Consider the following 13396-nt stretch of genomic DNA (forward strand, 5'->3'; position numbering starts at 1 on the left):
TCGTAAACTATACAGGCTGGCTAAAATTCAATGTAACACATGCATATCAAATCTTTAAATTTGTAATCTTAAATTAAGAAGGATTTTTTCGTCTGAAGTAGAAAAATACTTTTTGCAATATACTTTTACACTTTTCAGGAACTTCATCACTATCTCATTTGATAAAGAAGAGATTGGTCTGGGATACGTGGTGGTTTTTTCCTTTAGCTTTTATTCTACCCTTTCCCTTTGCAATAGCTTGTATTATTAGCTGTTTTAAAAACCCAGACAATCAGCCGTCCAGTACTCCACCAGGTAAGATAATATATATCTATGGAACGTGGGAACCACATTAATACATAATCACAATTTATCTTGAAAAATGATAATTTATCGGTCGCTCATTATAGAATGTCGGCGAAAGTATTTTTTACCGTTGATCATCATAGATGATATAATTAATGTGACTTGCGCGCAGATAAAAATAGTTACTTCTGTGATAATGCATAAGCGGTCGAAAGGGTAAATTTTTTCCGAAAATTGTAGTTAACTTTGACCAAGTTAATTAAAAACGAGTCGTAAATTCGACAACGTGTACATTTATTTGAATGCTATTTTCGGTATGAGACTCAACTAGAATCATCAACCTTTACTGCCATGCATTAACATATTCCTCTATCTAGTCTATAAAGAAGATTTGGAATGCTAGAAGACGAACTATATAACAAAAAAGATTATTTATGATTATAGTTTCTAACAAAATAACGAAATACTATTAAGCTCTTTTTATTTAATACATTAATATTTGTTATTTAACTCCATGGCATATGCATATGTTTGCATCATCAGTGGCGGGTCCAGCTCACTGCCTGCGTAAGAGGGAGCCAAGCTTCAGTGGTTCCCTATATAATGTACCCAATTTTCCACAGAAAAGGCCCCCTCTTAGATCCGCCTCTAATCATGAGTACCTTTTTGATTAATAAACGGAATATTGCATTCAGACATTTCTAAAAATATGTTTTCACATTATCAAAAAGCTTGTGATTTTGGTAGTTTTCTACCAACCCCTTAAACTGTTTTGTTGGATAAGACAGTTTGGCATTGACATATTACGACAGTTATTTGAAAATGGGTTGCTGTTTATCAACAGCTTTTTTCAGCTTGGGAATATTGATTAAGACACCTGTATTGTATTGGAAAAGACTGCGTTTTTCTATATATGGTGTTTTTTTCCTTCTTTTTTGTCCTTGCTTTGGTTGACATTCGGATTCCCTTTTGTTGTTGTTTCATATATGTCTTGATCATTTGATGCTGTTCTGTTTAAGATTTTTTTATTTTTTACGCTTCATATATATATATATATATATATATATATATATATATATATGTTTACAGTATTAATTGTTAATGGCATGCTTAATCCAGAAACATTTGTTGTGCAAATTTAAATCGTATCATACGGGTATTTAGGGTATTTTTCTATGCTGTGAGACTTTTAGTGTAAGCTAAAACCGAACAAAAGGTATACAACACTCGAAAAAATTCTAAAAAAGTATAAGTACTTCATATGAATAAGTCGATGTGGTATTAGTGCCAGTGAGACAATGCCTCTTGAATGATCTATGTTAACATTTTTTTCTTTAATCTATTTTTTTATTTTTCAGAGCCAAACAAACCACCATCAATTACTTGTCCAACCGTCTCTGACGGATTTGCTCCTATGTTAGAACATACAGCTGTTGTCCGATGGACAGACCCGTCAACGAGTGACCCAGAAGGCGGATCAGTAAGGTAAGTCTAACTAGGATAGTTAACGTTTCGAAAATAGAGACACACATATTTATTTTCTGAGGATGTAAACAAGAAATAATGAATTAAAATATAACACATTAACGTCTCATTACATTTCAAGGAGTGAATTGAACATTACAGCACTCCAAATTTTCGATCACAAAACTCCAATGTAGGCTGAGGATGTATATATAGCCCAGAGAACGGCATTTATTTGTGACGTGTACTTGATAATAACAGAATTACAATGCGTCGATCATCTTTGTTGCAACTGCTTAGTAATAGTTAGATAAAGTCCTATCGAATCATTTCATTTTTTCTGCATTGATATTATATTCATTTATTAAAGTCTCCGTTCTGTATGCACTCTTTAATGCGTATTTAAAATATGAAGAACTTGTAGCATGATGACTATCATTTTAATCATTTGAGCCTAATACATAAGTTTTTTCGACTGCAACTGCTGTGTTTTTTTTGTAAAAAATTGTGAAAGTATTCTTTGAATTTCTCATTTGCATATTAGCCAACTGGCTGTTTCATGTCGCCCATAAAAGTTGTTAATGGTATCTATTGCTAGCATTGTTTGATGTTTACAGATTGAACAGAGTTCATGGTAAACCACCAGGATCAGCCTTTGGACATGGAAGTCATATAATAAAGTATGAAGCAGAAGATAATGCCGGAAACAAAGCTTCCTGTTCAATAGTCTTCAAAGTTACAGGTTAAAACATTCATAAACTTTCTCGGATTTTATGCTTCCAAATCTGTTGTCATTTTGGCTTTTCAATTTTTTTTGTTTCGAGCATAACCGAAGAAGGCTAATAAACAAACAAGCTAAATATATCCCAAATAAATTTGTCAAAGGAAAAATGAATATCACCGCTTTGGAGAGAGAAACAATCAATGATTTATATCAAAGACGTATTGAAAAGTTATGAAAGAGTTTTATACACGATTATTTTAAAATCCACATTTGAAACAATAAATGCTCTAATAATGTTATATTTGAAGTATGTAATTTCAGTGCGGTACTGCTTGCAAGATCTGTACGTAGAAAATGGTAGACCTGTGTGCAACACATCTGACAATATCCATGGCACAAATTGCTCACTTGAATGTAGCGTGGGTTATGAACTTCCTTTAAACACCACCAATATTGTTTCATGTACAACACAAAAAAGCACCGACGTATACTGGTCACCAATAAGTACATCTGTATGTAAAAGTAAGTCATAGTAGAAAAATTTACTGATAAACGATGAACTATCTATAAAAACTTACCTTGGAATGTTTACCTGATATTGCTGTTATTACACCTGTGAATTACTATTCAGATGGTCAAGTAGAATTACGCAGTTGAAATCTAAGTAACCATATATACTGAATATAGTTCCTACACATGCACTGTTAAAACAACATCAATATGTTGTTTAAATTATTTCTCTACTATTTTTGTCTCCAAGTTTTAATGTTTAATACATATATGTCGTCTAATTATTCATTTACTAGTATACATGGTCATACTTTTTTTATTATAATACGCTTTATTTGCTGCTTTTTGAAGAAATGAAATGCCCACCACCGACAGGACTATGTAATGGTTACCTTGTCTGTTCTAATGACAACAGTTATGAGTTTGAATCTACATGTCACCCAGTGTGTAATGATGGATATGATACAGACCAGGCTAAGTCATTGTCTTGCAATGGTACACATTGGATCGGAGTAATCCAACCTTGTGTCGGTAAGCTAAGACACGTTCTGGGAGTTTTAATTTCCATAGCATATATGTCAAATAATGTCATTCAGTGCGGGAGAGGGATAAGGCTAAGTTCTTTGTTTAGTTTTGTTTTCCGTTTCTTACAATTCTGTATCGATGGACTCGATAATTGTTTGTTGTGGGATTTTTTTTTAAATTTTGTATTGATTAATACGTTTAGCATGTTTACTGGCATTCCTAAGCGTCAGTTATAAAATATTCTGTATCTGTAATATTACGTTGTGAGTTTGTTAAAAAATACTTCTACGCATCCCGATGCGATGCTACTAGTTTCACACGATACGCGCCAATTTGAAATTATTTCTGAACAAAAGTTCGTCATGACAACTACATTACACACGATACGTTTTAATTGCATCATTTTCTAGGTATGATATTTAATTCAGAACATAATATCGGACTGACATATACATAACTCTGCTTACTGACATGAATGCGTTTACCAAGTTTGATAAATATATATACTTTTGTTTAAGTAATTTGTTTAACTATCATATAATATAATTTAAAAAGTATGGGTCTAGAACGTGCACAAAAAATGTTTACAAAAGAACATGCCAGCTGGACCCGCGTTCGGCTGTGGGTTTTTCAGTCTGTGTTGACGACCAATTGGTGGCCTTCAGCTGTTATTTGTCCTTTTTTGATCGAGTTGTTGTCTCTTTGGCACTTCCCCATTTCTTTTCACAATTTTTTGTCACTTCAGCAATATATGTGTAACTCTTGAAACACAGTTTATTTAAAGCATCAATCTGTGTGTAACCATCGATGTGTACTCTGTGTGACAATGTAGTCGATGGTATCAAAGGACTTCTGACTGAATCAAGTTAGTTCATTATAGAATATATATAACAAATTTTCAGTATTCACACGGTTTAATCCAGTCAAGGAGATTCAAATAAAAGAATTTCGGTGAAATGAACACGTTTTTGGCTTTACAAATGTATATTTTCCTTTCACAGTCTATAATCTATAATTCTCTAAACAGATGGCATTCATCTATGTTTTAAGTAAAACCAAAATAAAAGTTTTTGGCTTGTATAATTTTTCTCTCTCTAAAAAATCGTATTAATTGTGCTTATGTTTATCAAATTCGTAGTATGATGAGTCTCAGATTGGTTTTATACAGGTTTGTGTGGATTCAAATAAAGCAAACAGATCGCGTATTCCCGGACATTATAATTTGTATGTTTTGCTGTTTGTCTGTTTTGGGATGTTTTGTCAAATGTAATATTCTCGGTACGAATGGTCAAACTTAACGAAATGGGGAAAATGGCTTACATTATGATTTTACAGCATTTATTTATCAAGTAATTTTTGCAGAAAATTTCGGATTCATTTGTTCAACAAAAACAGTTTTACTTGCAGATATTGAACCTCCATCATTTTTACAATGTCCGACTTCAATAACAAAGTTTGCAGACAGAGCCAAAACAACAACCCCTGTTACATGGACAGTGCCGTCTGCAACTGATAACTCTATTGCAGGCGAAGATTGCAGTGGTCCTTCATCTGTTATTATTGCACACGTGTCCGGATCGCAACCGGGTTCACAATTAGAAATCGGAATCCATGAAATTAGTTATACTGCTAAAGATTTGTCAGATAATACCGGTTACTGTAATTTTAGTGTAGTAGTTGAAGGTAATGCAATTTTATTGAACAATTTAAAGGAAAGGTTATTAAAGACAATTGAATTTCGACGTTCAACCTGTTTATTGATAAATAAAGGCAACAGTAGTATACCATTGTTCGCTGTTTATTGTTGTGTTTTACTTTATATAATTTCATCAAAACTTAAAAAACATTTTGAAAGTCCATTAAAGCTTGAATAAGTATTTAAGAAAAAAACAGCGGTTAGGTGAAGATTTTTTTTTTTGAATAATTGCTTATATTCTTTTTGTCATTTGTAAGTTAATATTTTTCAGAATTATCCTGCGACCCTCTAGTGTTAAATGATTCCTACGTTCTACAAAGATGTCCAAATGGATATTCCTATGGTTCTGTGTGCTCCTTTGAGTGTACACTTGGGTACCAGTTAGAAGGAGATCAAAACATAACATGTGAAAAAGACCCATCAAATAACCAACGAGGAATCTGGCCATGGACCAATGACACTCAAACATTTTGTGAGAAGTTACGTAAGTAATGCACCTATTTTGCTGTGCATGTTTATTATCTATTGTGTCAATATGGCTTTCTTATGAAAAAATACATCTCGTTTTCCTTTTTTTTTCCTTTGTATTTTATAAACATGTACAGTTTATATGAAATTACGTAATGAGATACAGATTAGGTTGTTGAAACAAAAATATATTTAAAAAGATCAATAAAAATGTCTTTTATATAAAATAGATATGAAACTTTTGTGGTGTTATCAATACAACCTGCAATTTTTCCGCACTAATGTTATTAGATTCAAACTTTTTTACAAAGAATAGTTGCATAATTATTACTATCAGTCTATTTTATGTACCGAATGGATAATCATTGTATAAAATCAACCATTTGCAATTGAAATTTTCAGGATGTCCGGATTTGCCTGCTCCGACCGGAGGTGCTCTTACATGTTCAGAAGCTCTCGGGAATCAGATATGTGTAATGTCATGTTCAGATAGATATCAAGCGGCAAAAGGAACACCACTTCAGTATGTGTGTGGTGAAGGGCAAGAGTGGATACAAGGCATACCACCAAACTGTACAGGTAAACTACACCTGAAGTACATACGTCAATGAATGATCAATACAGTTCATATTTCTTCAAGGAGTTAGTTTGCTTACGAATTTTTTCTGAAGGGGTGTTGTTCCTGAAGGAAGATTCGTTTCGGGATCATAATATTTTTCAACTGGCAATGTTGATACCTCAATACAAGTGTTACAAAAAGACAACTTCTTAATTGTGAACTTTCTATTTCTATGTAGCATTCCAGCAGCACCTGCATATAGAGTAATATATTTCATTAGTACGAAGTTCTAAGGCTTGAATTTTCTGTCATTATTTTCTTGAAAGAGGGTTGCTTCTTAGAAGAAAGCTAATAAATCAATTAGGAGTTTCAAGTGGCTTAATTGAAATCATCCATTCGATATCTTTTTTCACGTCATCACATGTTGGTTGGCCGTTATGAAATATCTGTTTCGAAGATGTTGATGGGTATGTTCGAATTTTCGCAATCACAATTCCATCAAATTTTCCTCAAAAACAACCTGTCGAATACGACTTATCACCAGATTTATACTTTCATGAGTTGCACGAGCAGTGCCTTACATGGAGCAGGACATGAGATCACCCCGGTTTTTGTAGGGTTCGTGTTGTTCTTTTTTTTTTCTTTTTTTTTTTTTTACATTAACATTGACAGTTTTCGATTTATGAGTTTGAACACACCTTTTATATTTTAGCCTCTCATTAAGTAGTAATTCGAAGTATCATGAAAGGTATTTGACTAGCATACCATGCTGATGTGTCTTTTATAAGTTTTAGCAAAAAGTTTATCGTGGGATCGTTTGAAAATCTTAATGCAGATTTACACATATCTTATAAAAAGGGTAATACCTATCAAACTGACAATTAAACATCATACATATAAAAACAAAACATCACGACAAAAAACAACACAACAGACAATCAAGTACACGAATCACTTTGTAGAAAACTAAACAAAGCCTAGAATTGCATTCTCTCTTTTTTCTAGATCGAGTAAACCCTAGGAATGTAATTTTACCAGGGGAACTCTTTTACTATTACTCTGGTGATTGTTCCAATACAAGCGTTCAGCAGGGAATTAAAAACAACTTCGTAAATGTTATGGAGAACATGGATACAGATGGTTGGGAAAATATTTGTCCATCTTATTGTACCGTTCAGGGTGTCACAGTAACATGTGGACCGCAAAATGGAAGAAGAAAAAGGAACATACAAAAACGGGACCTTGCTGTAGGAAATCAAATTGTTTTAAACTTTAATATTTATATGGAATGGCTTCCAAATAAAACATTTAGAGAAAATGAAAATCTTGCAAATGCTGTTGGTGATACAATTGAGAGTAAGACAAACGGCGGAGCATTCGATGTTGCTGGAATTACTCCTAATTTAGCCTTTGGATGGAGTGATATTGCCTGCGATCAGGAAGGTTTGGTACCGGACTATAATGAAGGCACATGTGGTAAGATAAAAACGAAATTTGTGTTGTATTTAAAAGAAATGACAAAAATACTGAACTCTAAGGTAAATCTGAAAAGGGAAAAGTCCTGACAGAAATTAATTGTAATATCATAGCAACAAATGTAACAGATGGTAAACTCCTGACTTGTACAGGCATTGTCAGAAGAAAATGATAAGTTTTCTTACATTTTACCTACTAGCATAAGTCAATATTTTCTCCGTAATAGACTGTAAATTATAGTATGATAACAATCATTAAATTGTTCAGACTTAGATAGCAGAAATGGGAAAGGTCAATACAATTCTAAAACAGCTATTTTAATTACGTTTTGTTAATTCTGATACCGAACATCTGAAACTGAACACTGTAAGATATTTTGAGATTTCCTTTTGGTTCGTGAAGAGAGAGTGCCACGCTCTCTGCACTATAAAAACCTTTGCAACACCTGTTTAATATACATAAGGGTCGTTGGTTTTCCTGTTTAAATGATTTTACACTAGTCATTTTGGAGACCTTTATAGCTTGCTGTTCGTTGTGAGCCAAGGCTGCGTGTCGCAAGCCTATGATGGTTTACTCCTAAAAAATTGTCATTTTGGTGGAGAGTTGTCGCATTGGCACCCAAACCTCATCTTCTTATAATATAAGATAGCAGAAATCGAATATGACGTTACATAGAAAAGCGATCTAACGCGTTTAAATACATGTATAATTCCCGCGGTTCTATGATTATATTCTCTTATCCTCAAAAGTATGCATAAACATGCTAATGTTACAGTTTCAGCAAAAATAATCCAAATAGATTCGGTGTAATTAAACGGATATATCATGTTATAGAGGGGTATTTACGAAAAATACCAGTATTGGGACCGAGAAATTTTACAGTCCATTGACTGGTATTTTTCGCAAATATCCCTCCATAACATGATATATCTGTTCAAAATATCAGTTTTAAGTGTTCTCAAAAATGTGCAAATAGTGATTGAGATTTTGGTTGAATATTTATAAGAAAATATTCCAATGAGATGGTTTTTTTAATCAAAACGAAACACTGCAGGCGTAAAAAGTTAATATTAATTAAAGATAAAAGTTCATATAGTTTATTGCCATTTTTGTAGTCGGTTGTGCACCAGGTAAATACTTGAAAGACGATGAATGTCTGGAATGCCAGAAAGGTTATTATCAAGATGAGGAATATCAAGTATCATGTAAGATATGTCCTGTAGGTTACTCCACAGCAAACCGTGGATCTACCAGTTCATTGGAGTGTAAAGGTACATGTATAACAATTTCTTAAAAATCGTTTCGTCTTTATGGACGATCTTTGGTATTATTATTGCAAAATATATAAAGAGAAATAAGAAGATATCAAGATTTATCATATCAAATATACATTATGTAATGTAGAAATAAAACACTTATATTCATTATTATAGTTGTTATTTCATTTTGTGTTTTTATTTACATTGTGACTTTGTTTCATTTTTTTAAATCTCGTTTTCTATTCTGTAGTACTTCTATCAAATATATTTTAAATATTGAATCTCAAATTGTTTTTTCTTATTTTCATGTAGAAAAGTGTCGGCCGGGATCGTTTTCCAATACCGGAGTGCAGCCATGTTCTGTTTGTCCATTTGGTTATTACCAACCTATGCCTGGGTCAACTGAGTGCATGATATGTCCATCAAACAAATACACAGAATCTACTGGATCGACAGAATGTTTTTGTATGTAGAAAAACAATCTGCACATACACTTTATATGTAAATTGCATAACAAAATGGCTAAATATAGATGAATTATTTGGGATGAAATCATGTATTAAAATTTATTATTGGGGAAGTTTAAAATTAAGACTTTATTAATCAAATAAATCATTTTGATAATTAATATGAGAGTCTAGTATAACACATGTTAAATACAAACTAATTCAAAAGCGAATTATTTATGTTTATGTTAGAAAAAAGTGATCAGAAAACAAACACATTTCTATCAATTTTAATTGCCACTTTTCCACACATATAATTATGTTGTAAATGTGGAGTAAACGTTTACAGCCAGAAAGCAATCAAGGACAGGGAGCTCAACTGAATTGTTTTCTTACTCGACAACTCATTACGACGTGTACTATTTTTCAGATATGGATGCTGTTTTTGTTGAAAGTGGCGCCAATGTTACACTCCCTCGTCTTACATATTCCTTATCAAGTTTCACTCTTGGATTTTTTGTTAAAATGTTTAACAAAAGTAAATCCCTGGAAGTGACAATTGCTCATATAACGATAATTGTCGGAAAAGAAATATACGTGAAACTCAATGGGTAAGTCTTATCTTTCTTGTAATTTAAAACTATTCACTAATGATACTTTTGAATCAATGACAGCACTCAGAGAGCAAATTGTAAAATTGAGAATGGAAATGGGGAATGTGCCAAAGAGACAACAAGCCGACCATAGAGTAGACAACAGCAGAAGGTCACCAACAGGTCTTCAATGCCACGATAAATTCTTGCACCCGTAGGCGTCCTTCATCTGGCCCCTCAACAAATATATACTGGTTCAGTGATAATGAACACCATACTAAACTCCAAATTGTACACAAGAAACTAAAAGTTAAAATAATACAAGACTAATAAAGGCCAGAGGCTCCTGACTAGGGACATGCGCAAAAATGCGGCGGGGTTAAACATGTTTGTGAGATCTCAACCCTCCCCCTATACCTCTAGCCAATGCAGAAAAGTAAACGCATAACAATGTGTATATTCTCTTTAAGAAAGAAATGAAATTAAATAAATTAGATTTGAATTTATTGTATGATTTTCTATTTTTTTTCATTATCACTTTGTAGACACAATGTTGGGATGGTTACACAATTTGATACGCAGAAATGGACACAAATAACCATCACATGGGACAATAGTTATAGAGAAATAAAATGTTATTGTAAGGGAGAAGAAATCCTATCTGGTGACTTTAGAATGACCGACCTCCCTTTTAGAAGTAACCTTATGATTGTATCCGATGACCCAGGTAATGTTTTGAAGTACAATTTTAATGGTTTAACATATTCATTCGAGTTAAGGAGGGTCAAGGGTACAAAAAAATCAGGAAGAATTGAAACATTTTTTTTTTCATTACAAATTTTATTTATTACACTATTAGTTGTTACTTTATAATACGGTACAAAAATCAACCAAAACAATCAATTCGTGTTTGCCCTAGTTGACTATGAAAATCATATGATATCATTAAAAAAAGCTCCAAAGTATCTCTCTTTGGTGAAAAAATGCCGCTTTTTGCATTAAAATTGAAATTGAAATACCTGTTTATTTCGTTATTACCTTTTTTCTCTTATTAGTTCAACAGAACAAAGTACCTTAAAAAATGCATGCTTCTTTCGAAGGCAGATTGTGAGCTTAAATGAACGGTGACCCAACATTTTTTTTTATTTTTCTATGAAGTATAGAATAAAGCTTATTTATAGAAAAAAATAGCGAAATCCTATATTTAAAAAAAAAATATTTATACTCGCGAGTCCCCTTAATATCTTTGTTTGCTTTTTTATGATTGAAAAAAAAAGAATTACAAAAATAACCAGCTTCAAGGCAGTTAAAAAAGACAGTTCTTAAAACAACGATTTCAATCAACGGGAGAAGTGAAAACAACTGCCATATTTCTGACTTGGCATTTTCCTAGAGAAAATGGTGGATAGAGCTATGCTTTAAAGCTAACTTAACTTTCCACTTATATGCCAGTTGTTTGAAGTTTGGTTATATTGACAAAATTGGGTAAGCAACCCGAACAACTACAATAGGTAAATATGACATCAATTGGAATCTATCAGCCATAAACAAAGGCAAACATTTTAACCATAACTGTTTAAATATACATCGGAGATATCTATCGCAACTAACATCACAATTATTCTGACAAAGACGCAAATAAGAATGTATTGCCGATAAAATGACGCCGACAAAAAAGGTAGTGCATATAAAATGAAGCCGACAAAAAGGTATTGAAGATAAAATAACGCCAATCAAAAAGGTATTACAGACAAAATGACGCCAACACAATCATTTTTCATTTTTTTGGTCGATGATATTTTTAAATTGGCAGGGACACCGATAAATTAAGTTTTTGTCTTTGATAGTACATACCGAATAAAGTTTTCAAAATCCCGATTGCGGGATGCATGCATAAAAACCGAGCCACATCAATAATCATACGACTAACAAAAACATAATTGCACGAAGATAAATAACGGTGAAACAAAGGTAAAATTTTAAAAAATTTTAAAAAATACATATCTTCAGGACATAGTAAAGTAGATGTCCAATTTTATTGTCATTTTAGGAGAGTGCTGGTGACGATAGCGGGTTTTTTTTTCTCTAAAAGGAGAAAGAAATAACACTTTAACCATTTATAAAAAAGTAAAATAAATATACACTAAAAAAGACGTTTTGCAACATGCTTTGAATAAATTCCGTGCTGAAGACCATACTTTGACCTATAATGTATTACTTTTACAAATTGTGATTTCGTTGGAGAGTTTATGTCTCATTGGCACTCATACCACAACTTATCATATATATTTTAAAGGGACATTAGCTACTAGATATACACAAAAAATAAGATTTGATTTCTTTTTTCAATCATTTATGACAGAAAAATAGTGAAAAAAATAATCAGCTTTTAGCAGCCAGTTTGGTTCAATTTTTTTAAATAAGCTAAAATAAGCTAATAAAGTGAATAAAATTAATTCGAACTCATTCAGTTCATATCCATACAAGCTTCAATTTAACCCCTTAGCTAGTACACATGTACAGGTAAAAACGACGGGTAACATTATTGTTTAGCCTATGATAGGAAATCAACAGACTTAGAAAAATCCAATTAGACGAGTCCGCTATTTATGTATATTTATATTTATGTTTATATTGGATATACGTTTTAGTATGTGATAAGTCAAATACAAAAACTTGAGTGAAATCGGTGAACATGAATTTGACAGCTAATGTACCTTTGTTTAATGTACATCTGGTGTCCAAAATTAATAGACTTTTATATTTGAAGGGCTTTTATCACAAAGATTTTTTTTTTTGTAGGAAGTAAAATATCGTCTCTTTTCCTAACGTCAGTACATTTGCCAGAAAATAATATTACAAAGATCGCCAAAACCTGTCATTCACCACCAGAAAACACTCAAAACTACGCAGTGATATACAATATGAGTGTATTAATGTCATCAGACGGTAGTGGAATTCAATTGTCCCAATCAACATGTGACGGTTCGTAAAAACAGAATATAAAAAAAAATGAGAAATGAAACGCTCCCCTAAATCCTTTTATCAAAATCAATTTATAGAATTTGGTATGTTGCTTTTTTAAAACTACTTTAGTTTAGGCTACTACAGAAATTAAGATTGCAAATGTTTAAGGAGCATTCAAACTTGATAGGTTATTAGATATCAAGTGTTCATAATTCGTAAAAAGAAAAGCAAAAATATTGAACACAGATACCAAATTTGCAAGGAATAAAAACCAGTTGGTTTACTTATATTCAATTGCGTCATCTCTCAATGCATGCTTACGGAAATTGTAAAAAAAATAATTACTAAGGCATACAAATATTACTGTATGTAAAAAAATAAAAGTCCGAATTATTATTGAAAGCCGTATGCACAATTTCCTCAA

General features: G+C 32.3%; 1 protein-coding gene across 2 annotated transcripts in view; it reads left to right on the forward strand.

The window, feature by feature from the left end:
- Window positions 1-13396, forward strand: part of LOC143063124 (uncharacterized) — a 32721-nt gene that overhangs the window by 5661 nt on the left and 13664 nt on the right. Inside the window, exons 3-16 of one of the 2 annotated variants that reach the window (XM_076235091.1) lie at window positions 139-294; window positions 1644-1770; window positions 2367-2491; window positions 2795-2995; window positions 3335-3514; window positions 4916-5191; window positions 5476-5688; window positions 6075-6251; window positions 7237-7707; window positions 8823-8978; window positions 9279-9431; window positions 9843-10023; window positions 10551-10732; window positions 12808-12990. In XM_076235091.1, coding sequence (XP_076091206.1) covers window positions 139-294; window positions 1644-1770; window positions 2367-2491; window positions 2795-2995; window positions 3335-3514; window positions 4916-5191; window positions 5476-5688; window positions 6075-6251; window positions 7237-7707; window positions 8823-8978; window positions 9279-9431; window positions 9843-10023; window positions 10551-10732; window positions 12808-12990 — 2781 coding nt within the window. The remainder of the gene's footprint in view (window positions 1-138; window positions 295-1643; window positions 1771-2366; window positions 2492-2794; window positions 2996-3334; window positions 3515-4915; window positions 5192-5475; window positions 5689-6074; window positions 6252-7236; window positions 7708-8822; window positions 8979-9278; window positions 9432-9842; window positions 10024-10550; window positions 10733-12807; window positions 12991-13396) is intronic. The other variant, XM_076235092.1, reaches the window with a different exon arrangement.

Source organism: Mytilus galloprovincialis, chromosome 2 (genome assembly GCF_965363235.1).
Source record: "Mytilus galloprovincialis chromosome 2, xbMytGall1.hap1.1, whole genome shotgun sequence".
Taxonomy (NCBI): domain Eukaryota; kingdom Metazoa; phylum Mollusca; class Bivalvia; order Mytilida; family Mytilidae; genus Mytilus; species Mytilus galloprovincialis.